The sequence below is a fragment of the Cynocephalus volans genome, chromosome 10 (genome assembly GCF_027409185.1).
Source record: "Cynocephalus volans isolate mCynVol1 chromosome 10, mCynVol1.pri, whole genome shotgun sequence".
In the NCBI taxonomy this organism is placed as follows: Eukaryota; Metazoa; Chordata; class Mammalia; order Dermoptera; family Cynocephalidae; genus Cynocephalus; species Cynocephalus volans.
In genome coordinates, this window is record NC_084469.1 from 119415255 (window position 1) to 119442206 (window position 26952).

The 26952-nt window shown below is 46.6% G+C and overlaps 1 protein-coding gene across 1 annotated transcript in view; it reads right to left on the minus strand.

Annotated features, from left to right (window-relative positions):
• The window catches only part of PLCG2 (phospholipase C gamma 2), a 139945-nt gene that overhangs the window by 15002 nt on the left and 97991 nt on the right, over nt 1-26952 (minus strand). Inside the window, exons 20-30 of the mRNA XM_063111124.1 lie at nt 24171-24351; nt 22562-22633; nt 18920-19029; nt 15525-15621; nt 14088-14154; nt 12005-12162; nt 7922-8024; nt 6253-6462; nt 4717-4862; nt 3762-3876; nt 2777-2944 (exon numbers count right to left, since the gene is read on the minus strand). Coding sequence (XP_062967194.1) covers nt 2777-2944; nt 3762-3876; nt 4717-4862; nt 6253-6462; nt 7922-8024; nt 12005-12162; nt 14088-14154; nt 15525-15621; nt 18920-19029; nt 22562-22633; nt 24171-24351 — 1427 coding nt within the window. The remainder of the gene's footprint in view (nt 1-2776; nt 2945-3761; nt 3877-4716; nt 4863-6252; nt 6463-7921; nt 8025-12004; nt 12163-14087; nt 14155-15524; nt 15622-18919; nt 19030-22561; nt 22634-24170; nt 24352-26952) is intronic.

Below are 26952 nucleotides of genomic sequence, written 5' to 3' on the forward strand. Positions count from 1 at the left end.
TGCTAAATTTGTCCTTTTTTGTTTTCTTCAAAATGAGCTTATGGGACATGTAATAATCCCTGAGCTGTGCAAGTTTGAAAGCATCCGTCCTTTGATTTTACAGCTGAGTGACAGTTCGAGTGGGTATAAAACTCTCAAGTCATGCTCTTTTCCCTGTAGAATTTTGGAGACATTGCTCTCATTGAATACTGCCGTAGATAAGTTTTCTGCCCTATTTCCCCCTTAAAGGTGATGTGATTTTTTTGCCCAGATGGACATCCACAGAATTCTTGCACTCTAGCCTAGTGCTACTCTACCTTTAATATAGATGTGAACCACTGTGAATCTCATTAAAATGCAGATTCTGACTTGGGATGTCTTGGGTGGAGCCTGAGATCCTGCATCTCTAATGAGCTGATCTGTAGATAGAGTGGAAGAAGTCAGTCTAGGTATTGATCAGCTGTGAGAATGCACTGGAATGCTTAGTGCTCCACGGTGTCCAGGGAGGCTGTTCGGTAGCCTGCACACTCCAGGAGCATGGTTCCAAGCCACAGAGTACTGTCTGACACTCAGCATGTGCCTCTGTACTTGGAAACACAAGCTCTGGCCCCAGGGTCAGCTTTCTCTAGCTCCTCTCACTTTCCTACACTGGGCAAGCCTTTCATGTATTCTGGAGTTAGGGCTGAGAGGTGGCAAGTTAATTCACATCTCTAGGCCCCAAAGTGCTCAGATTTTAAAAGCAGAGATGATAAAACCCCTTTTACAGAATTACAGTGAGGATTAAAAGAGAAAGAGTTTAAGGTACCTAACAATAAAATGCTGTTTCCTTCCTTCCTGAGCTCCAGCTGGTTTAGAAGCTTAAGTGCATCTTTAATGACAATGGGCAAAGTTGGTTTTCAAGGTCAGAAGGCCCTCAATGCCTTATGCACAAAGGGACTGTTCATTTTCTTTCATTTCTCCCATGAATATGGATGGGCCGGGCACTGCTGGGAGCTGAGAAGGAGACAGAGAAGGTCCCTATTGAGAGTATCTCACAGTTGGGGGAGGAGGGTCACATTCTTAGTCCCCTTGAGGTTTTGTTCTTTGTTTAAATCTCCAAGCTAAGTCATAGCATTTTTTAGGTGAATCGACACACATTGGCCAGTAAAGAAAGGAGGTTTCATCAACTCTGACCTGTCTCCAAGGCATCAGGAGGGGCTACAGGGTTCATGCGCCTCATCCCTCAAGAGGATCTTGGGGTACCCAGTGGGGGTTAGCACAGCTGCCCACCTGTGCAGGATGTCTCGTGGAGGCAGGTTAGAAAGTGGCAGGCAGTCACCATGAAAAGAAATCTGTTGTGGCATTGAGGCCAGGATCATAAAAATTTACCAAAAGCTATACTTTCTGCATTGGAAAAAAGTGGTATCATTCCTAAGCCTTATTTATTAGGTGAATCTAAAAGAAGCAAATTGCAGATTAAAGAACCGCAGCCTAATTGTTGGGTTTAAAGTAGTTTACAGTGTGGGCAAGTTAACCAAGAGGAGTTGCCAAATAACAGACCACTGGGACTTACAAATGAATACCCATTATTACAGTAAATTATAAAAATGGATATTTCTAAGGTGCTAAAAAAATCAGATGGTTTAAACATTTTCCCAAATTCTTGTTTAATCTACTAACTTGCTTAGGTATTTGTTTCTTCAACAGTACAATGGGCAGCCTTAGCCTAGCTTAGTTTTCTCAAAGTGCCACACGTCAGAGCACCCCATGGTGGGCCCAGGAACCGCATTTTCTCACTGGAGCCCCAACATGAGAAGTTGGGCCAGTGCCCAGTGGTAGAAATGGTCAGATTTGGGATACTAAGGACGGTAGAAGTTGAGGAAATTCTGACATGCTCCAAGTTAAAAAAGACCCAGTTCAGTTCTTCACTGAGCCCAAGGTTTCCAAACAATGTCAAAAGACTGCTATTTTTATATAAGTAACTAAAATGACAGTAATCTCTCTCTCGAGAAATGGTCCTTAGAAAACAGGGGCACAGTGACCTCCTGAGGAATCCAGAAACATCTCCTGCATCAGAGACATAAGGAAGGATAAGGAGGAAATTCCACATCCAGTGAGGCCACGTGTCAAACATTTTTATACACAAATGCAGTGGGAAAGTGAATTAGAGAAACTATGCACAACCAAAGCATAGCCACATATTTGGATCAATGACTGGCCCTAGAAGCAGTACCAAGCTCGTGGGACTCAGTATCCTGGTTCTTAAGAGCTGGTCACATGACTCTTCTCAAGTCAGGAAGGGGGTTCTGTGTTTTGTTTAGCATTGAAGCAAATCATAACAATTCAAAGAAGTAAATTAACCCTCCCAGTTTTATAGAAGAAGAGTTTTGAAAGCTTAGGAGAGTTTGATCCAAGATTGTAACTCCCACCAGATGCTAAAGGCCTCTTCCTAACACGTTGCCAGCCAGGGAGAGGGAAACAGATCAAACCAGGCTTAGCTACTGGTGGGGAGAGGCAAACCACATGTAACATTTCAAAATGAAATCAAACTACAGGGCCAAGTTGACAGTCAATGAACAATCCAATCTTGCACACAGACTCCAGACATTCAAGGACACCACATTCATCTCACCAGCTCCTCCCACCCATGTGCCCAAGGGAAGCTGTACCTGGGCCAGCTCTTCAAGCCACCCAAACAGTGTTGCAGTGATTCCACCAAAACCAGGAAAAACATTTTTTCATTCTTTTTAAAGCCAGCATCATAAACCAAAGAACGATGCTAGCCCCAATTGAACATCTTAATTAAAATGCCTCTTACCTGATTTGATTCCTTTAATGGGATATGTGGCATGAGCAAGAAAGTTGGGATCGCTGAACATATCTTCCTCATAAACCACAAAGCGCAGAAATGCAAGGTTTGGGTCATAAATTTCAAAGGTCACCTTCTCCTGTGTTGCAGCCCAGACAGGGCTTAGGCCATTATCATCTGGAAGGAGATCAAAGCTCACTAGAGGCCACGTTCATCCTGCCCCCTCCCGATGAGACAGTCTCTGCACCCCCTTAGCAACCATGTATACAAATACATGTCCATGCAAAGATCTAAGAAAATCTGAATAATGCTCTCTCTCCAACTACAGTGAGCAATCCTGGTGAAGCTGCTGTTGCAGGCCTGGCCCCAGTAAGCAAAGGAGACAACCACCTCCCCTGTGTACACATCCCATCTCACCTCCCTGGAGAGATGGAAGGGAGGTGGACTGCAGAGCAGGAACAGGCAGGTTTTGGAAGAGATAAAAGAAGAGGTGAGAAGACAGCCTGGGAACCGCATCCCTCCGTCTGATGAGGGCAATGGGTGGAGGCTTACTAAAGAGGTAGACGTGGCAGTGTCCCTGTGTCCTTCCTGCCCTCTACAGGCTAAGAACCCAGGTTAGGCTGAACCCCCTGGGCCAGGTCAGCCATATCCTCTCTCTCTCTTCATGTCTCTGCTTCTCAGTCTTGGACTCAGTGGGTAAATCAGGTTGGGCTGTCACACAGAGAGGACCAACCTAGTGTCATGGTACAGGAAGCAAAAGCCTTGCCTCAGACTCCTGACCTCAGCTACGGGCAGAGAAACACAACACCAGGTACAAGTCCAATGAGTCAACAAAGTGCCCTTTGTTTCCCTCCCCGAGCTGAACCGTAATGGACCAGAGGGAAATATGAAAAAGCCTAGATGCCGAAAGTGCATTACACCTTCCCCAATGAACAGGTGCTCACACAGGATGCACCTCGCTTGACATGAAGATGAAAGGGCCAGACCAACTTACTCACGACTGTCGTCTTAAACTTGTTGTTGTCATACTCGGCTCCACATATTTCCACCTCTACAAAGGGACAAGCAATACTTCGTCCAAGTTTGGGGAGGTGGCGAGCACCCAGAACCTAGGACACCAAAGGCAAGTGTTGGAACCCCCCCGGATCCATCCTGGTGGGAGCTGGACATGTCTGCACAGGCCATCTAGAACAGAGCTGTGTTTGGGTTCTAGAGCCCAACTCTATGAGTTCAAAGCTGGCCTTAATTTCTCCCGAGGGCTTTTGAGAGGATGAATTCACTGGAGAAGCCACAGCAACCATCCGAAGTGGACACCATCTCTGTTTCCCTTTCATGAACGAGCAAACGGACGTGGAGAGTATGGTGGAATCTCACAGCTCTTAAGCATAAGCTGGAGCTGCCCCCCACACCATCTGACCCCACAGGTGGGTCTCACCTGAGCATACGCCCAGGCAGGCACCTACCGAGGCAGAGAGCTCAGTCACTGGACTTCTCAGTGCCCAGGAAAGGCTGGGGGCTAGTATGGCTTTCTTCTTGTAACTGGTCTTCATTTAAAGACCTTTGGTTACATATGCTTCATTTTTTTTATTCCTTAATCTCATGACAAATGCAATTCATTTATCTACCTTCCAAAAACTGGCCAAACAGGGAGACAAACTCTCCTCCATTAAGCCCAAATGGCCATTTCCTACATGTGATTTCTCTTTCTGGCCAGAGGCAGACTTCATGGGAACCCCAGAGAGACAGATGACAAGGGGTGATCAAGATGGGTTTGGGGACATTCCTTCCCCTTTTTTCTCCCCAAAATGGCCGTGGAATGTACTATAATAAAGATCCCCAAATACCATCTGGATGTTGAGACAAGACACCAAGCATCCTAGCAACTGGTTCCTGCTGGGCCCTCCCTCGGCAGGGTCGGCCCAGCCCCCAGGGAGGGCAGCGGGCTCTACCTTGACAGTCAGAGTCATCAGGATCCTTCTCTGGCACTCGGGAGGCAATGGGTCGTACTTCTCTGTCCGCATGCTCTCGGGTTGTAGGACGTAGCCCGTCCGTCCATTGAGAGAAAAGAGGGCGTGATTCATCTGCATGTATTTATCTGGAAGGAAAAGGAATTCCCATGGTGAGTCAGGCACGAGGAAGCCGGCCTCCTGGGCCACGAGTTTCTAGGTGGGGAAGGAGGTATCAACAATAGTTTGAGGCAGTTGTTCAAAATGTATCTGACTCAAAGAAAATATGGTTTTTTTCAAAAAACAATCTTAGACTGGGGAACACCTTTCCAAGTATGACACAAAATCCAGAACCCTAAAAGAAAAGAGTATTAAAACCTACCAAAAGTGAAAAATTCATAGGGGGGAAAAAAGCATAAAAGTTAAATCATTTTGATTCAAATGACAGGAAAATACATATACATATACATTTTTAACCTCTTAAGAGCTCTGATAAATGTATACTATATATTCCTACCACATTAGATGAAATGGTAAGAAGCATGAACAGTTTGCAGAAAAGAAACAGCAAATACTCCCTAAATAACTGAGATACTGGTTAATGTCACTCATAAGAGAAATACCAACTAAGAGAAGCACTAATTAACTACAATATGTTATCAGTTTTTACCTACCATATGGGCAGAGTGAAAACTTGAATAAAGCTAGGTTGGTGAAGTTATGCCCAAAGAATATATTTAAACTTTTACCAATTTGCATTCCTACCCGCCATCTCCATGGAGGGCAGTTTGGCAAAGTGTTTTAGCTCAGGCAAGACCAGACACAGGTGTTGAGTGGTTTTCTTCCGGGCAAAGCTTATCAAAATGTAAGTACTGTTTGACCCACCCTGCCCTTGTGAGAATTTTGTCCCACAGGTGTATGTGCTCTTACATTGGTGAAATGACACTCACTGTCTGTAAAGCAAATGATGGGAAATAACCTAAATGTGCCTCCGTGGGGGACTTGCTACATCTGCATAAATGATCGTTCCATTTAATGAAATCCTATGCAGCTACAGGAAGAATGTAAAGGAGGCTACAGGTGAATAGGTCCCCAAGACAGGCTTTAAATAACAACAAAAAAGTGAAAAACACGGTGATTTATGCTACCGTTTTCTATCCAAAAGTTTGGGTATGTTGGTTCTTTCCAGCATGGGAATATTTCTGGAAGAGAGTCTGAGCAGGAAGCCCTCAAAGACGGATGGGCCAAGAGAAGACAGCCATGCATCGCCTCTCCCCAGCTGTGCCTGCAGCTAAGCACCATCTCCTAGGCTTTTTAATTACACGAGCTGATAGATTTCCTTTTTCTCTGAAGCCAGACTGACTCAGCCTCTGTCACTCACAGTCACGGAGGCGACCCTTCCGTCCCTTCATCACTCCATTCAGTTGATGGGCCTCACACACTCATCAGCATCCTGGTTGAACCGTGACCGTCGCTAAGACAAATCACTCATTTCCAGACGCCTGGCCTGGCCTGGAGCTGCCTGCAGCCCTCCTTTACCTGCAGTCTGGAAATTGAGCGCCACCATCTGGGAACCACACAGCCAGAGGCGGAAGGGATCATAGTTTGAAGAGTCGACCCTCTGTCCCTTCGGGTAGATGCGGGTCAGGGCCTTTTGATTGTACTTCAAGAGATCGACGGGCTTCTGTCTGACGATGTTGTCGGCCTTCGTCTCCACAAAGGAGCGGATTTCTCGGAAGTCAGGGTTTTCTGCACACACAAAGGAGGTCACCATTTACTCTGTGTCTCAACCATGCGTTTTTCTTAACACTTGCTGCAATGGCTGGATGGCTCAGGTTGTGAAAGGAAACCAGAAATCTCTCTCTTTGACAAGACATTCAAGGGTTGTGATGATGCTGCCATAATTAGTACCACTTGCCTCCAAGGGTCCCAGATATGAAAATGGGGATCTCAGATCTGAAAGGCAGCCCAGTTTTCCCACAGCCTTAGTCTAGAGTTATTATAATTTAATTCTTGTTTAAAAATACCAACAGCCTTGAACAAGAAAACCCAAAAGTGGTACATTTATAGGAAGGGGAGGTGGGGATGGGGTAGGAGGAGATCTTAGGAGAAGATCTGGCTTCCTAATCAAGGATCTTATAGACGCAAGATGAATCTTGGTGGGGCGAGGGGATGGGACGGAAGGAGAGCTACAGGGACAAGCTTCCCCTTGGCTTGGATGGGCTCTGCTCCCTCACATCCAACTGTGGCTGGACAGCCCAGCAGCAAACACGCCGAGCCTGTCTGCGTCCCGACCTGAGCTTCTGCATCTCTCCCTGAATGTGAAGGTGCCCGAGGACCTGCCTCCCAGTAAGAGTTAACTCTGAGGTTTAGTACTATTTCTCTCTGGTCTTCTGTCCTGGAATCACGGATTGTTAAGATCAAAGATATGAAGTAGCTCATAAGACCCGAAGAAAGGAGAAATAAAGGATGAAAGGCATCATCAAAGAACTTGCCACTTTGGAGAATTTAAAGACCCATTTTCTAATCCCCCCATGATAAGCTAAATAATGGCCCCTGAAGATGTCCAAGTCCTAATCCTTGGAACTTGTGAATATGTTACCTTATAAGGCAGAAGGGGCTTTGCAGATATGATTAAATTAAGGGGCGTGAAATGGGCAGATTAGCCTCAATGATCCAGGTGGACCTAATGCAAACACAAGGGCCCTTATAACAGGGAGGCAGAAGAGGCAGCCACATGACCATGGAGGCAGAGAATAGAGTGATGGGGCCACGAACCATGGAATGCTGGCAGCCGCCAGAGGCTTAAAGGAGCAAGGAATAGTTTTCTCCCCCAGAACCTCTGGAAGGAGCACGACCCTGCTGACACCTTGATTTTGGACTTCTGGCCTCCTGGACTGTGGGAGAATAAATGCATGTCGTTTTCAGCCACCAAGCTTGTGGTAATTTGTTACAACCAAGCTTGTGGTAATTTGTTACAACAGCGTTAGGAAACTAATCCACCCTGTAAGGGGGTTTTCCTACTGAGACAATGAAAGGACCTCTTTCACTAGCACCTTTGCCCTGAGGACAAACTCAAGGTGAGGCTTCTGCCTAGAGCAGGTAAGAAAGGGCAGGAAAACACACTCCACCCTCTCTGGCAGTATCATACTCAAAAGGAGATTGTCATTTTCCCCACAGTTGGGGACAGACTCACGGGGAAGATTACCTAAGTTATCCTTGGTCTTGCTAGTCGGTTTGCAGTAGACAACCAAGTCAGAGAGCTCGATGGCGATGGACTGGTTCTTCTCCCAGTACCGCATGTTGTTCTCCTGTTTGGAGTGAACCATCGTTACTTGCAGCCCTCCAGCTGGCACCTAAGAAGTCCCCTCCTCCCAGCGCCCCTGGCGTCCTCCGCACTCAGATCTTTCATAGAGTTGAACATTTCCTTTCCCTGAGCACAACCCCTGCCTCTCCTCTGTCCTTCCTTCCTCTTACTGCCAAAATTCTCAACCAATCTGTTCCCACTCAGGTTTGATGTCTAGTTCAGTCCCTGGCCACAGCTCTCAAAATAAATTGGGGTCAAGACATCAGGGAGGGGGCTCTTCTTGTCACCACCTCTCTCTCCTGAACAACCTGCCTGTCATCTTGTCCCCTTCCCTAAAACCACACTAGTACAGTTTGTCAAATTCCAGTTCTCCAAGTCCATGACTCCATGTCCCCGTGGACCACAGCATCCTTGTCATGACTCTCTGTCCCTGGAAGACCCCCCATCAATCTAACTTCATCCAGTAAGGATGAGCTGCTTGCTTCACCCCAAACCAGGCAACTGTCTCAGGCCTCCCCAAATTCTGACTATTATAGCCTTTTCCTTGGCCAAGGGGGAACCTTGAGAGAATTCTGCAGGCAGGTGCTTAGCTTCAGGGATCACACACCAAGTGCTTACTGGATATTACCTAAGTCGGTCCGTGCATACCCAGAGAAGGAAAATTTATCTCCATTTAACACAGAGAGGTTGAGCAGCTTACCCCAGGCTTCATAGCCAGCCAATGTCAAGACCAGATGCTTAAGCTGCTGGCCTGACCCAAAGCCCCAGAGATCACATCCCAGGTCCCTCTGAGCCATGGCGCCGACGGACCTGCTGGCCCAGCAACTCCCCGCTTCCTTCCTTCTCTCGGAAGCCTTCAGCCAGGCCTGGGGAAGGAATACTGCCTTCCTGAACCTTCCAGACCGCTCACCTCATTAGCAAGCCGTCTCTGCCTTGCTCCATCTCATATCGGACTAGCCCTACATTAATGCCATCCCAGGCTAGTGCTCAGATCTTTTTCTCCACTGAGATATGTCCCTTGATGGCAGGGCCCAGTGTGTAGCAAGTGTAAGGTGACAGGAAGTGATTTGGTAAGAGAAGCAACAAACCGCAGTGGTTAAGACAGTGGGGACTGGAATCAGAGACACAAGTTTGAAAGCCACTTATTGGCTGTGTCAACTGGGCAAGTCACATCATCTCTCTGTGCCTCAGTTTCCTCAACTGTATGAGGCTGACAGAAGTACTAGCCTCACAGGGTTATAGTAAGTATTAGACAAGGACACCCTAGCACTGCACCGGGATCTGCCAACCATGTACAGTGGCTACTCCGGTTGCTCTGGGGGCTGCCTCCCCTCAGCCAGGGATGGGAGAGTCCTCTCTTGGTAAACAAGCAGGTGTGGGCACCCAATTTCTTCTGTCATGAGTGCAGATGTAATTCCTAGGGCCACACGAAGTGGACCTTGGCGGCTGTCAGCAAACAAGTCCTTTCCGGGAGCTCTGGCAGTGACCATGTTACCAAGACAGCTTTGAGTGTGACTCCGATATTCACCCTAGTTCATTTACCCACACTCAGCTTTCACCAGCTCTTTCCACACTTGCCGAACATCCTCTGGGCACCAAGCAAGCAGTAGCGGTAATGCTTAGAAGGATCACTGTGGGTGGGATGGGCACGGAGCGAGGGCTAGAGAAGACGTCAGCCCAACAGCCAACAGCAAAATGCCATCAAAGAAACGAAGCCACATTTCTTTTCCATTTTTCCACATTTCATTTCTTGGGTGTTTTCTCCTGGTCCTTGTGTCAAGGTGGCTTTGTCCTCTTGGTGCACAACTTTCACTTTGGGGTTGTTTAGGGACAGGAAATCCCAGCACCAACACATCTCACCGCTAATGACAACAGAATTGCTTAGAATGAGGGTGGGGTGGGACGTGTCGCATCTATATCAAATTATGGAATGTTGGCCTCACTCACAAAACACAGAGCTACGCCAAGCTATCTGGCTTCAGCCTCAGTTACTTCTTCCAGATTGCATGACAATCACTCCCCAGACCTTAGGTGTTGCCCGTCGGACCGCCTTAGAATACGAAGTCACAACACACTTAGACACTGGAAACTCACTAACGAGATGGATCTATACGACTGGTCTTTGTCACTGACTGTGGGGTGGCCAGAGATTGTAAAAATCCAGAACCCTGAGCAAGAACTCAGGGACAGTCGCGTGGCAAGGCCTTGGTGAGGCGCTTGGCAGCGAGCTGAGGGCTCCTGGCACGCTGGTTCCCGAAAGCAGGATGGGGCTCTCCTCACTGCCACGCCAGCTCCTCACGCAGGGTGGCTGTGCCCCGCACCGGAACTCAGTCAATCCTGCTGACTCCTGTCTTTTTAACCCTCAGATGTAATACTACCACTTTAAAAATCGTCTCATGAAATCTAAGCAAATGCAAAAACCAATTAAGGAGGAATGTAGATCAAAGGCCGTGAAAAGCAGCTGGAACAGCCAGGCTTGATTTCAGAAGCCTACATGCAGAGTGGGAGGGGTGGGGGAGGGACCCTTTAAGTGAAATCATATTGTTCTGCATTAAAAGAATGGAGATGAGCCAGATGCACCAGGCAGAGGGTGGCAGGTGTCTCCTGCCCGCACCACTCTGAGACCCGCATCACAGCCATTCTCAGCTAGAAGGACCCAGAATCACAAATACCAGAACATGCTCAGAGGCATCACATGCTGGTGAAGGGTGCCATACAGATCGTGATGACAACCATGCAACACCTAGAAGATAAGGAGAAATAATTTTTCACATGACCCTCAGGGCAGTGGTGCCCCCGAGCTGTACTACATTAGAGACACTGGAGGGTGATGCAACTAAAAGTTCATTCCAAGCAACCAGTGATGGTGTGACAAGCCAAGGGAAGAATCAGGAGCCGGAGGTAAGGCCCATGACCAGATTCTGGAACAGATAAAAGATGGCAGGTCCTGCCAGGAAGGGTGCCTATCTGACTAGCCTGCTGCAGAAGTCTTTAGAGAAGACAACTTCCCTCTAAGAGGTGAAAGGATCAGCAAGGGGCCTCTGGTGACCGCAGACTGGCCAAGATGTGAGGACCCCCTCCCCCAAGGGGACAGGAAGACCAAGCCCCTTACAGTGGTAGCTGGTAGGTGACCACTATAAGTACTTTGGAGGAGAGAGACTCATCAACTACAGCCAGAAGACAGAGGGGAACAAGAAGTCACAGGAAAGCCTTAAAATCAGTCCTTTGGGTCAAGATTTTCCTCAGATGCACATGGTTACAACAGGAAACTAAAATTTCTTTCCAATGCTGTAGCCACAGGAAAGAGCAGATGGCACATCCCTCCATCACTCAAGACGTGCCAACACGTTCCTATGTCAACCCAGTATAATGACAACATGATGGCTAAATGCTGTTGCAGGCTGAGCCCTTGCTGTGTGTCAGGCACTGAGCCTAGCACTTCTCATGTATCACCTCAGTTCCTCTTTTGAGTTAGGGATGTGGTTCCCCATTTTTCAGACAAGGAAACTGAGGCCCAGAGAAGCCAGGTTCCTTGACAGGGCCCAGCCTTGCCAGAATGCAAACTCAAGTCTGCCTAATTCCAAACCTCCCGTTCTTAACCCAGAATCTCACACCTTCTCAAAACACTTCCAGCTGAATGCTGATGCCCCAGTCAGGATAATCCTGAAAAGGTTCCCGTCTAGCAGGAGGTGCCTCCACAAGAAGGAACCGGGTCTTGTTGATTACCGTGTTCCCAGGCCCGCTCTGGGTCCAGGGAGTCGAGCTCAGTGATCATGTGCTGTGGGAAAGTCCCAGGCGGCATGGACAATGTTTAGAAACAAGAAAACAATGAACACGAGGAAGGTGGTGCCTCCGTGGTAAGACCCGGAGGGTCAGACAGGCGTCGACAATGCTCCTACCATCTGGACCAGCCTCGTCTCCTCCCCAAATGTCGTGTAGCCCCTGGGCCTGCTCCTCCCACTGCCTGGGCCCAGGGGAGCCTACCTTGGTGTCAATCTTCCAGGTGATCTCCCGGATGCTATGGAACCACTCGAAGAGCTCCTCCACTCTATCTGTGGCAAACTCCACTGGAGGATCACCCTGCTTCTTGGGCTCCAGGATAAAGACGAAAGGCTTCTGGTTTTTCCCCTGTGGAGCTTTCACTTTGGGAGAGAATAAGAAAAGTCCTAATCAGCCTGCTAGAAGGACACGAAGACCAGACTTGACACTGCTTGAGCCATTTCTCTCGAGAACCAAACCAAACCACCATCACTACATCACAATTAGCGCTGACTGAGACATCTACTGTATATCAGGTGGTGTCTGGACTCCTGACACATATTACTGCTTAAGGTACACAGCAGTTTGAATAGAGTTTCTCCAAAAAGATATGTCAAGTCCCTGGTATCTGTAAATGTGACCTTATTTGGAAATAGCGTCTTTGATGGTATACTTAAGTTAAGGATCTAGAAATAAGAGCACCCTGGATTTAGGGTAAACCCTAAATCCAACAATGGGCATCTTGTAAGAGAAAGGAGATGGAAATTTAGGACACAGACACAGGGGAAAAGAAACGTGAAGACAGAGGTAGAGATCAGAATGATGCAGCCACAAGCCAAAGAACACCAGAGACTGCCAGCAAGCCAGGAGAAGGTCATGGAATGAAGTTCCCACATCCAGAGAAAGCAGAAGAAAATTAAGTTTATGAAAGGAAAAACTATCTGCCTAATAATATGAGTAGCTAAGATTTCTGAGCTCTTAGATGCCAGGCAGTATTCTAAGCAGATTCCACACACTGTGTTTTATTTAATCATAGCCCAGCCTTGTGGGGCACTGCTCCTGTTGTGCCCATTTCACAGGGGAGGAACCAGGCTCATTGAGAGAAAGTAATGTGTGGAAGTCACACAGCTAGTAGTGGCAAAACTGAGACTCGAATCAAACTTGGCTCCAAGGTCCCTATTCATACCCATCGAGCCATGTGCCTCTGCTCTGCACACACAGGGCGGGATAGGATACAACGAGCATCAGAGGTGAAGGCAGGAGTCCCGAACCCCCTGTCCCAGCTCATCTGCTAACTTGCTGCAGAACCTCAGGCAGATGCTTTGGTCATTTTGAGCTTGGTTTTCTCGTCTGTTAATTGGAGCAAAGAATCCCTCTCTTACCTATCATACCAGATTATCATAAGGAAAAAAATAAAACGAAAAACAAAACAAAAAAAACAGGTAATAAATATAGGAAGCAAAGCTCTGGTGATAGAAGCATGAAGTTCCTGGGACTGCTGTCATCTGAGGCCTATGAGACCACACACAGGCCTCCCCAGGGAGGGTCCTGGACGGAGCGAGACCAGGTTGAGCAATTGATGGGCTGCAGGAAATGGGGCCTGCTACAGACTCGGGCTGCTCCAAGAAGAAAGCTGCTGGGGCTTTCTGGCCAAAATGTCTCTCCTCACTGCCTGCAGCCCCTTCATATGGAGCTGTGCTGTGCCCACTTAAAAGCAGGCATGCTCCAGACCTGGGAAGCCCTGTGCAAATCACAGCCCTGACACCATCACAGACGCCTGCATGCTCAGGGTCATGCCTCTGCTCCCCTCTTGCAGCAGACTCCAGCGTGGGCAGGCTAGGTGTCCCAATCCCCAGCTGAGCAGCCTGGAAACTGAGGTTCAGAGAGGGAAAGTGACAAGCCCATGGTCTCACAGCCACTGAGAGGCAGGGCTGAGCTTAGAACTTAAGACTCCCAACTCTATGCTCCATCCCAGCCTGGCCAACAGGTCAGCTTTTCTTAGAAAAGTATGGGAAACACAGGCAGATCCCTGAAATAATAATAATGACGTTGGTAATATAACAGCTAACAGTTCCCTGGTACATATCATGTGCCAGGCTCTGTTTTAGCACTTTACAGATATTAATAGCAGATGTAGCATCACAATCATTGAAAAGCTGGCCCAAATACTCAGCCTTGACCAGGGAAGGAGCCGACATCAAAGTCCAGACAGAACCCAGGGCCAGCGCCTCCCTGCACGAGGCAGCTCTGAGGTCAGGCTTTAGGGGATTTGGGTAGGAATCCAAGCTGTGATTATGTGTGCACGTACAGACATTATAGGTATTGAGGTCCAATATTCCTCTGCAAAGAGACCCTAAGGGATTGTCTTCAATAATCTGTGAAGAAACAAGACATAACTCACGTTAGTCGTAACAGAAATAATAAAAAGACGACCAGTTTCCAAAGCACACCATTTGGCAGACACACTGCCTGTGGAACTGTTTAAAATGCATTTTCATTCCAGCATCCGTCCACGGGAGACGGCTAAATAACGAAGCATAGGATAGACCGAGCGGTGAGCAGGTGCCAGCGGGTTCGCATTTCATTTTCCAACTTGTACAAACGTGCCTTGTGAATTCTAGAACAGGCTTCAAAATGCGACCTCAGATCTAGTTTCCAAACACATTCTAGACCTTTCATCTGACATGATTATGGAGTGGGACTATTTGGCCTACTAATGTCCTGCTCAAGAACCTTCTGTGGCTCCTACGTCCTCTGTGATCTGGATGCTAAGGCTTTCCGTGCCCTCGTTAGTTTTCTGTGCTCTACCTCCCACTGCACATTTGGACCATCTGAGGGTCCAGCTGAGATGGAGAATATCTAGGCATCAGAAAAGCTGAAAGAATTGTGCACACACCCACTGCCTGTACTACCCCCACCCATCCTCTACCAGGCTAATGCTGACTATGCAGCTCAGTGCTCTGCAGAACAGACAGGGGGCAGGCGTTGTGTCTCTGCATCAGTCTGAGCACACTGAACACAACTGCATTCCCACCACCACACCTTTGCCTGTGCCTCCCACCTGGAACTCCCTCCTGCCAGTCTCTTGCTGTTGAACTCTGACTTGACTTTTAAGGCTCAAATGCCCCTTCCTCCAGGAAGCCTTCCCAGATTGCCTCACCTCCCTTAGGAAATAAATGCCTCGGGCTCTAAAGGGACCTGAAAGTCCTCGTTACAAAGATGTCATGCTTGGTACAGTGCGGTCACACTAAAAGTGGCTGTTCTCTGAGCCTCTTGGGAAAGAGGCAGCTGGGGAACAGAAACCAGGTTTGCAAAGTTACCAGGAAGGCCTCATGTCACCTGCTGGTTAGGCCCACTTGCTTACTCATACCAAGCACGTCCCGAATGTCTGGCTGTCCACACTAATGCATCTTATTTGCAAGCTGCTTTAAGCAAAGGACAAATTCCCCATTTGGCCACTTCTACTCCAAGGGAATTTCTCCTGCATATTCAAAGCCTTCCAGTCCAGGACAACCTGATTAAAACATGACTGGCTTGTCACAGTGACTTTCACCCACCACAGCCTGGGGACAATCCCAATTTCCATATCTCTCTCTCTTCCCTGTTCAGGAGCTCCACAGAGACCATAGTAGCAAAAAATAAATTGTAAAATGTCAATATTCACCCACAGAGACGGCTCAGGGGACTCCCTAAAAATAGGATTGTGGGTCCTCGCCCCACAACATGATCAGTGATGGACACTCACCTGCTTTTCCAGGTCCTCAACATCAACTGTTGAAATGTCCTCCACGTAATTGGATGGGAAGTACTGCTGGATTCTGGTGCCATAGTCTCCCTTCCACCTGGATAAGAACAGGGCATCAAGAGCCTTCTCTGGGCCACGTTAACAACCGATCACTCCCCACCAGATACCCAGCTGCTGGCTCAATTCTGATGGAGAAAGGCAGCAAGTGGCCAGGGGACCAGAGCACGTGGTCATCTGGGACAACGGAGCTTCTGCTTTCATTTCAATCACCACCGAGTTGTCGGGGTGTCTCCTGCCTCTCAACATGATCCTAATGTTTGGTCAAAGACACCGAAATTCAACAGTTTCAGTGCTTTAAGCAGAAGTGAGAGGCCATTCAAGACGAAAGCTCCACTCTAGGGGCAGGCCCCACCCCGTTTCAGGGGGAGCTGGGAATGTGGAGACGAGGGCAGCATGAAGAAGATTCTGGAGCCAGACAGCCTGGAGTCAGGTTCCAGCGCCATCCCCAACTACACAGGCGTTCTGTGCCTGGGCGTTCCATCTGTAAGATGGAAAGGATGCCAGTGCACCCCTCGGAGGATTTTACGAGGTCTGTGTAAATGAACACGTGCTGAGAGCTCTGAACAGTGCCCAGCACAAAGTGCTCAGTAGAGTTCGTTCTTGCTATTAAAGCTAAAACACCACTCCTATACAACAGCACTAACTGGGGTCACGATGGATCTATGAATGCCCCTTGACCCCGACTGCGAGCACCTCCAAGATTCTTCCCCGAGTCCATGCCCAGCCATGCAGGCCTCCTTCTTCCAAGCCAGCCACCTTGGATACAGCCAGGGGACTGGATCTCCAGAATGTACCTCTGACCATGACAGCTCCCCAGGGCCTTCAGAATCCAGCCAGATTCTCAAGCCTGGATGTCACAGCCCAGCACAGTCTGATCCCAGGGGCTCTCAGACCTCACCTTCTGACTCCCCATGACTCAAGCGTGACTTTCATTCCAGATGACCCGTTGTCCCCACCATGCTCCTGCCATGCCACCTAGCTTCCATTCTTTGGTCCATGCCCCTCACGTCCAGTGTCCTTCCACTAACCGTTTAAGACTTAGCTCAAGGGCTTCCTCTTCCAGGAAGTCTTCCTGACTGCCACCTAGGCTGAGTACTCTTCCTCTGTGCCCCCTGGCACCCTTTCCCACAGCCATTTGAGCAACCATACCTTATGTTTAACGTATAAGTTAAATCATAATTATAAATTGTAAGTCCTACATCTGTCTTCTCCCCTACATGACACCTTTCTTGACCTTAATCAAATCTGTACCGCACAGAGGTGGGAAGCACTTAGCTAATTTTTTTGGCCTGAATGAGCAGAGTGAGGACCAATGGTGCCATTCACCAGATGGAAACACAGGCTTGCCAGTCGTAGGCCCTTCTAGGCCCTCCTCACCTTCATCTCTCCAGACCCACGACAGGCACAGGCTGGCGGTACTTAGGGAGACGGAACTGTCTGCCCAAGACTGCGCAGTTTATACCTATTGCCCAGGCATAATTATTAATAATTGTATTCCCTACACTCTCAAAAGCATCACAGTTTGGACAAAAATTATTTGGTCCCCCTAGTTGTACAGGAACCAATTTGGGAGGATGCCAAAAAAAAAAGGTACTCTGATGGAGGTAGCCCATAAGGTGGCACTGCTGCCATCAGAGAGAGAATGAGAAAGGACAGGAGCGTTGGGCACTTCACCCACAGTCTCTCGCCACAGGAACTTCCACCAGTCTTTTAGCTTATCTCAAGACAATAGCCTTAGAAATTTGGAGAATTCCACATCAGAGGTGTGGAAAGGCACGAGGCTGTCTTGCACATGTTGGAAAACTGTGTGATTTGGTATTATCACCTGGGATCCACCCACAACTGGTAAGAGTGGGACTCAGACAGAGGCAGGTGCAGAAGCGCACTGAGGGAGGGTCAGTGGGCCTGAGGCACATCTGAATTCTGGCTGTGCCACTTAGAGTGGGGAGACCTTGGCAAAGCCAGGCCTCTGAAATGGGGAGAAGCAGACGGATGACAGCATGGTTGGCAAACTGGGTCTGGGAGCCTCCAGAGGGGATCACCAGGGGCTGCCATGGGGAGAGGACATCAGCAAGGAGGCCAAACAGCACAGCTGAAAGCCCCCCACTCCAGCTTCAACATAACTCTGCTGGTACCCATTTTTGATTCTGGGGATCCAGGTAAGAATTTGTTTGGAATCAGGCGGTTCTCTTAATTTAAAAAAAAAGTTGGAAGATCCCTAGATTAGGGACCTTTGCAGGGAGGGACCTAGAACATGAGTGAAGTTAAAAGTATGGGCTCTGAAGTGAGAAGGCCTGGGTTCAAATCTCAGCCTGTTGTGTGACCCTGGACAAGTTATTGCACTTCTCTGTGCCTCAGTTTCATCTGTAAAATGCAGGTAACAACAGAACTTTATAGGATCATCATGTGGATCAAATGAGTTATTTCAAATGAAGTGCTTAAAACAGAGCATGACACACACAAGCACTCAGTACAAACTGCATTCAGATTTCTGAGTCAGGTTCAGCTGTCTTGCAGGAGGAAGAAATGCCAGTCTGGGGAGAGGCCTGGATCTCTGCTAGTGCTCATGATTGTGAGTAAATTCTTATTGCTCTCAGATAGAAGTCACCACTTGCCCAGTGACTTACTGATGGATAGTTAATTCTTCTTCCAAGGTGAAAAAAGGAAAGAGGTAACTAAACCCTAGCACATCCAGGTAACTTTGCCCAAAAAATCTACTCTCTTCAATTCAGGATGGGCCATTGCACAGAGCACACGACTAAGCAATAGCATAAGAATTTGAATTTAAAACCAGACACAGGCTTGTATAATGTGAAGAGCCTGAGCTATTCAGTAGCTGTGAGACCTTGGAAAGCCTCATTCTGTAAAGTGGGGATAATCATGTTCATAACTCTGCAGGGTGAGAATGAAGATTTGGTTAGATGATGCATGAAAGCGATTAGCAGAGTGCTTGGCACATGGTAAAACCTCAATAAATGGTAGCTACTGTTGTGATTATAATAATGTACAGTATACGATGATTTGGAATACAAGGGTACTTCAAAAAGTTCATGGAAGGACTCATTATCTTTCAATTCCATTTTTCCACAAACGCTTTGAAGTACCCTCGTATATGATATGATATTAATGATGACTGTTAACATTGCTGTGTATCCATTTTCCCAAATATGGCATGCACCAAGCCACCTTTGCAGGGACTCAGGGCACAACAGTTCAAAAGCCAGCCCAAAACAGCAGACAAAGAGGCTCAGAGCTCAGCCAGCACTGAGTCTCACCACCAAGAAAAGAGAAGGCCAGGTCACCTGCCAGGCGGCCCAACCCCCACTCAGCCTTACCAGCCTCCAGGCTCCTTGGAGACGTTGTGGATGAGGGCTCCGCGGCAGAAGCTCAATTCATCACTTTGCTTGGCTTTGTAGTCATACAGAGCTTTCACGGTTCTCTGAGGCTTGCAGGGAAAAGAAGAAGGAAACAGTCAAGAAGGCTGCAGGAACAGAGGGCAGCGTTCGCAGGCACCGTTTGGTTCCTCTTATTAGGGAGTGTAACAAGGTTACAGCGCCACCTGCTGGCATGGAGCTGGCATTGCAAAGGAGCCGAGTCCCCAAAGAGTCACCCAGGAGTGGGGTGGGGACTGGCCTGGTCAGAGCCAAGGGCACCTGGGAGTGACCCAATATAGCATAATTTCCTCAACAAAGAAAGGATATGCCTTTTAGATTAAGCAATGACTACCACCTCTGAAGCCCTCAGTGCTGTGCTCAACTTCAGAAGTTCAAGGGTAACACCGTTTCCTCACATTTTGGAAAATTCACCACTATTTCTATGTAGGCCAATGGTCCTCTAACTAGACTCCTGCAGGACACTGACATTTTGCAAGAGTAATGAACGTGCTATTTTGTGAAATTCATCAAAAGGTGGTCCCTGTGTTGGCAGAAACAAGTAAGACAGAACTTACTTGGGATAAAACTTTTCTTCAATGAATTCACTTTAATGCCTGCTGCTTGACAACTTTAAACCCATGACAAAATGAACACCCACACAGCAAGCAAATATTCATCGGAAAATCTCTGAAACTGTCAAACCTGTTTAGATAGGCAGTTTCCCTCTCCTCCCATCCAAAAGAAATGAGAACAGGGATTTTACAAGGAATCCAGTAAAACTGCTCTTCAGAGCACAGGCTATGGATTCAGACAGGCAGGTTCAAATCATAACTCTGCCTGTTACTAGGTATATAAGCTTGAAGCTCTCTGAGCCTCAGTTTCCCCATCTGTGAAACAGGAATTAAAATTGTACATATTTCACAGGGTTGTTGAGACTATTAAATGAGATAATTCATGTAATATGATAAAACTGACAACAGCTTGTATTTCTTAATATGCAATATAGTCAAAGCACTGTTCCAAGCCTTTTACCTACAGTATCTCCTTTACTCCTCCAACAACCCCAACAGGTAGGTGGTAGTATTATTGCACCCATTTTACAAGTGAGGAAACCAAGATACAGAGAGATGAAGGACTTTGCCCAAGCTCAACCACCTGGTAAGTGGCCAAGCCCAGAACTGGATCAATTCACGTGAGTTACTGCCATAGTTCACAGTGTTCCATATAAATCAATGTGGTTTCTAGAAGCTGTGCCATACAGACCTCCAACAGGAGGCTAACCAGAGGTCCTGCCATGCAATAGGCTCTACCTGTTCATCTTGCTTCAAGGATGGATATAAGAACCAGAGCCACAAGAAGGGACAGCTGGGGCAGAGGGGGTACCACAGGATGGCTTCCACAAGGAGGTCTCCAGCCTGTCAGATGGCAGAAGAGGCCATCATGTCAGGCCCCTCATGAAACGAGCCATCCACAAGTGGTTAAGAGCACACACCTCACAGCCAGACTGCCAGAGTCCAAGTTCCAGCTCCACACTTTACTTGCTACGTGACCTCAGCAATCATTCACTCAGTTTCCTCATCTGTAAAATGGGCACAAAATAGTATCTACCTTATGGGGCTGTTATGAGGATTAATGAGCTAACCACTGTTAAGTGCTTAGAATAACAACTGATAATGTGGTCATTGACATGTGTTACCTATTACTATGGATCTAGTCGTTCCAGTTTTAAGAGCTTACCCGAAGGAAATAATGCAAAAGATGCCCAAAGCCTTGTGCATGAAAAAGTTTGTTTTAGCATTAACTAGAGGAGCAAAGACAAGAAACAACCCAAATGGCCACTGATGGGGAAACAGAGCTGGCACAGTTACCCAGAATATTCTGTAGAATTAAAAAAACATTTTTTTAAAGTTAAAACTGCAATCTATGTATTTCATCTAAATTACTCGGCCTACCAGGTTCAACAAAAATGGTCATTAAGAAGATTAGCAATAAGAAAACCAACACATGATCGAGCAGCAAGTGCATGAAGGAGAATTAAAACGGCAGGTTCAGGTGGGGGTGACTGGAAAATACATTTCCATGTGGGTAAAGAACAGACGGGACAGAATACCCAAAAATGCAGAGAGCCACTCACGGGGATAGCAAGACCAGGGCTGACTCTTGTCCCTCTTTTCAATATGTGTTTTCAATTGTTGCATCGTTTTTCAATCTTAACAGTTATCATTTTACTTCGAAGTGCTCATCATAGACTGGCAACTTTGAGATCAAATTCAGCACACAATTGTGTTTTACTTGGCTCACCTAGTACAGGAAGGTTCTCTCTAAAACTTTGTTCAGTTGCCACAGTTTAAAAATTGAAAGATTTCACCAAAAAAAATCCATATTTCTGGACTGTCTTGAGACATCAGATGGGGCCTATCCTTTCCAAAGGCAACAATCACTGCCACTGACGAGTGGCCACCCTTGAGATGGGGAATGTGTTCCCCAGTTTACCAGGGTCTCCATAACCCTGCCATCTGGCCGACATGACGCCATCACCAAACTTGCACTATATTGTCGTCATCTCGGCAGAGCTAAGACATAGTGAAATATTTCTTATGCCTGGCCAGCTCTGCTCACTCAAGTTATCTGCCCGACCTTCATGGGCATATGAGTTTGAAGCTGGTTTTATGAAATTACTTTCAGAAGGAAAAAGAGAGAGAGGCTCAAGCCCTTTAATATAAACTGGAAGTCTACTGTCCTATCGAGGAGAGAGATATACGGTCTGCTTGAAGTTACTCAGAAGGTGTCCAGTTAAATTAGCAAAACGTATACACAGGGGAAAAGAGGTGGCCATTCTCATTACCAAACATTCTTCACTTCTAATAAAAGCTTTTGCTACCAGCTAAAATCCTGTAATGAATTTTGCACACAGCTCGATTTGTTCATGACTTCATTTCTTGCTCAAAGAGATTTGCATGGGCCAAGGATTATAAATTTTTAAAAAATAAAGAACTTCATCTCTGGATTTGGACAGAGTCCACCAGCAGGGCCCCTTCCTAAATGAGAGCTGTACACTAACCGTGCACCAGGCGGTCCCCCAGGCACAAAATTCACCACAGTTCTTCCTCCTCTGGCTCAAAGTAAATTTGAGATGCAACCAGAGCAAGGAGGAGCTGGGGGCTAAAAGTAAAATCCATCCCTACCTGCATGAAATTAGACCAGAGAGTCAGAGTGGCAATGTGAGATAGCGTTTGCACTGCAAGGTGGTCAGTGAACCAACAGAATTTATAAACACCACAGGCTCAGTCAGCAGCAAAACACATTTGAAAGACTTAATTAGAAGCCATTTGGCCCAAAGGTGGTTCATCAAACTCAGAATTTAAGCAAGGCACAGTCGCATTTGGATGGAATTCTATTATCCTTTTCCCTAAAACTAGATGTCATATTTTCAATCATCATTTCTTCTCCCCTCCTCCCCACCAAAAAAGTAGTTTTTTTTGGCCAAGTCTTCCAGAATGTTCCCTCGCCCAGTTCTAACTGCTATGGGGACAGTAGGCAGGATGGAATCCACATCAATCTAGTGACTGGGAAATAATATGAATTGGAGGATCGGCACCGTACCATGGAAGGATTGATTTCACTCGGATCCACATACATTCTGCTGACGTCATAGAGGGAGTTTATATCTCTTTCCTGAAAAAAGAACAAAAAAAATAAGTGGAACAATCCATGCTCCTGGACTAGCCCTTACGCATAACAAGAGTCTAGATGTGCTTGTGGTTACCTACCGTTTGAGAGAAGAGAGGAAGCCTCATAGAGTTGACTCGAGGTTCGGGGGTAGAGACAGTAGAAGGCTATCAAGAAGTTCCCCCAAACTTGGAAACTACCCCAAAATGAGAGGCCCCTATCCCAGCCTACTGTATGCCAGGCACTGTGTTCCTTTGCAGAAACACAAATGTGAAGATCCAACAACGTGGATCCAGCTCACTCATGGCTCCTAAGAGCCCCCACGTACATCGCTTCCTGGCTCCACGTTCAACAACAGCATGTTGGTAGCTTAAAATTTGGCCACCATGGAAGAATTTACACCACAGGAAGTGGCAGATGCTACAAACCAGGCAGGGCCCTTTCCCCACAGAGCTGTTTAAACATTCACCAGCACACCAAAGCCAAGATCCATCCCCCCACCTCTCTGCTCCTCTCCAGCTTGGCTTCAGCCTGCAGGCGCCTTTCTGTTCCTCGGGTCACCAGGGGCCTGCACTGCAGCCACTCCCTCTGCCTGGAGCCACATCTCCCAGAGCCGATTCGCTTCATCCTCCAGGTGCTGGCTCCCATTTTCGCCCTACTAAGGCAGCCTTCTCTGACCACCCCCCACCTGATGTAGCATCCATCCACCCCTTTTCACGCCATCCTATTTCACATGTTCATTACAATTCACACTACCTGAAAACACCTTGTTTATGTAGTTGTACATTATTTATCTCTCCTCTCTGGAACCTCAATTCCTCAAGGGCAGACTGTGACCCATAGTACTGCCAGAATCTAGAACAGTTCCTAGCATATGGCTGGGGCATAACAAATCTCTTTTAGATTAGTGGATCCCTCCAAAAGGAACGGAGACATATAACCACCTCAGGTCTCTACCCCGCTGTGAATCCTCCAGTGGCTCAGAGTAAAAGCCAGTGTCTTACAATGGCCTGCCAGGCCCTCCACGGTCCAGTCGACTGTTAACCACCACCCCCAGTTAGTTCTACCCACCCAGGCTCACTCGATGCCAGCCATGTGGCTTCCTATTGGGGCCTCCAAGCAGGCTCCCACTTCAGGACCTTTGCACTTGCTGCCTTTTCTTCCTCCAGCTAGCTGCATGGCTCACCCATTCTCAGTGAGACCCTCCTGGACCATGCTTTGAAGACTACAATCACCTCCCCATCACCCTGTATCCACTTATCCACCTTCCCAGTTTTCCCCCCTTACCACTTATCACCATCTGACCCACTCGATGTATATTTTTTTCATCTCACTTACCGTCTGTCTCCCCCACACTAGACTGTAAGCAGTGTGAGGGCAGGGTCTTTGTGTGTTGCCTTTGATTCTGTATCCCCAGGACCTAGAGCACTACCAGACACTCAATAAAGTAAGTACTTAATAAAGGTGTGCTGACTGAAGGAACAGATGAATTATAACCTCAGACAAGACAGCCCACCAAATCATGAGGGAGTCAACCACCTACCATACTGTAGCGCTCCAGGAGCTCAGGGGTCACAGGGTAGCGCAGTCTCATCTTTCGGTAGAGTGCGTGCTTCTCGTAGTAACTGACAAGCTCCACCAGGCTCTCAAAGTACGCGGAGGTGCCCAGCACAAAGTGCCTGCCATCCCGGTTGATACGACAATGCTTCACTTTGCCCCTGGCCCTGGAGGGGGAGACCACACGGGGCTGACTCTCTGAGATCCTAGAGCCTGGACAATTGCCAAGCAAGCCCCACTGATGAGGAACAACCTAGTCATCCATACTTAAGGGACTGGCTAAATAAACGGGGGTGCAGCCCTCCTATGGAATACAAGACAGAATTAGAAACAATGATGTGGGTCTGTTCAGAACACATCTCAAAGAATCCATACTCAGAAAGAAATATTCCTGAGGAACTCAACAGCTATGTCCTCTTGTCCTTCCTCCCCTCCCCAACTACAGAACTTGACTTTAGGAACATCCTAGGTGTCTAGATCAGGGGTTGACAAACTATGGCTCAGGAACCAAATGTGTCTGACCCTGTTTTTGTAAACATAAAGTTTTATTGAAACACAGCCACCATTCATTTCTTTATACACTGTCTGTGGCTGTTTTTGCACTATAGTTGCAGAGTTGTGTAGCTGCAGCAGAGACTATGTGGGCTGCAAAGGCTAGAATATTCACTCTATGGTACTTCACAAAAAATGTCTGCCAATCCCTACTGTAGAATGCTGGGACTTGATCCCCAAATCTCTAAATTCTGTCTTCAGTCGCCCAACTAATACAACAAACTTTTTCTCAGAAAAGAAACAAGTCTTTCATTTCATCATTCAATTGAAACAAGAGGCAGAAAAAACCCAAAACAGAACAGACTCCTCAGTCTTACTACGTTTTATGAGAAAGAAAAGAAATATTTGGAAAAATAAATTTTGGTCCTAACTTTACAGCCAATAGGGACTTTCTTAAAAAGGTCTGCCCCAAATAGCCAAAGCAATCTTAAGCATAAAGAACCAAAAAGAAAACTACAGGCCGATATCCTTGATGAATATAGATGCAAAAATCCTCACTAAAATACTAGCAAACAGAATACAGCCACACATATGTAAAATTATTCACCACGATCAAGTGGGATTCATCCCAGGGATGCAAGGTTGGTTCAACATACGCAAATCAATAAATGTGATACACCATATTAATAAACTCAAACACAAGGACCATATGATCATCTCTATAGATGCTGAAAAAGCATTTGATAAAGTTCAGCACTCATTCATGACAAAGACCCTCTATAAGTTAGGTGTAGAGGGAAAGTATCTCAACATAATTAAAGCCATCTATGACAAACCCACTGCCAATATCATCCTGAATGGGGAAAAGCTGAAAGCTTTTCCTTTAAGAACAGGAACTAGACAAGGATGCCCACTCTCACCACTCCTATTCAACATAGTGTTGGAAGTACTAGCCAGAGCAATCAGAGAAGAGAAGGAAATAAAGGGCATCCAGATTGGAAAAGATGAAGTCAAACTGTCCCTGTTTGCAGATGACATGATCCTATATATCAAACAGCCTAAAACCTCTACAAAAAACCTCTTGCAATTGATGATTTCAGCACAGTAGCAGGATACAAAATCAACACACAAAAATCAGTAGCATTTCTTTTCTCCAATAGTGAACATGCAGAACGAGAAATCAAGAAAGCCTACCCATTTACAATAGCCACCAAAAAAATAAAATACTTAGGAATTGAGTTAACCAAGGAGGTGAAAAATCTCTATAATGAGAACTACAAACCACTGCTGAGAGAAATTAGAGAGGATACAAGAAGATGGAAAGATATCCCATGCTCTTGGATTGGAAGAATCAACATAGTGAAAATGTCCATACTACCCAAAGTGATATACAAATTCAATGCAATCCCCACCAAAATTCCAAAGACATTTTTCTCTGAAATGGAAAAGACTATCCAGACATTTATATGGAACAATAAAAGACCACGCATAGCCAAAGCAATGCTGAGCAAAAAAAATAAAGCTGGAGGCATAACACTACCTGACTTTAAGCTATACTACAAAGCTATAATAACCAAAACAGTATGGCACTGGCATAAAAACAGACACACTGACCAATGGAATAGAATAGAGAATCCAGAAATCAACCCACACACTTACTTCCATCTGATCTTTGACAAAGGCACCAAGCCTATTCACTGGGGAAGGTACTGCCTCTTCAGCAAATGGTGCTGGGATAACTGGATATCCATATGCAGGAGAATGAAACTAGATCCATACCTCTCACCGTATACTAAAATCAACTCAAAATGGATTAAGGATTTAAATATACACCCTGAAACAATAAAACTTCTTAAAGAAAACATAGGAGAAACACTTCAGGAAATAGGACTGGACACAGACTTCATGAATACGACCCCAAAAGCACGGGCAACCAAAGGAAAAACAAACAAATGGGATTATATCAAACTTAAAAGCTTCTGCACAGCAAAAGAAACAATTAACAGAGTTAAAAGACAACCAACAGAGTGGGAGAAAATATTTGCAAAATATACATCTGACAAAGGATTAATATCCAGAATATATAAGGAACTCAAACAACTTTACAAGAAGAAAACAAGCAACCCAATTAAAAAATGGGCAAAAGAGCTAAGTAGGCATTTCTCTAAGGAAGATATGCAAATGGCCAACAGACATATGAAAAAATGCTCAACATCACTCAGCATCCGGGAAATGCAAATCAAAACCACACTGAGTAATGGTAATCTAACCCCAGT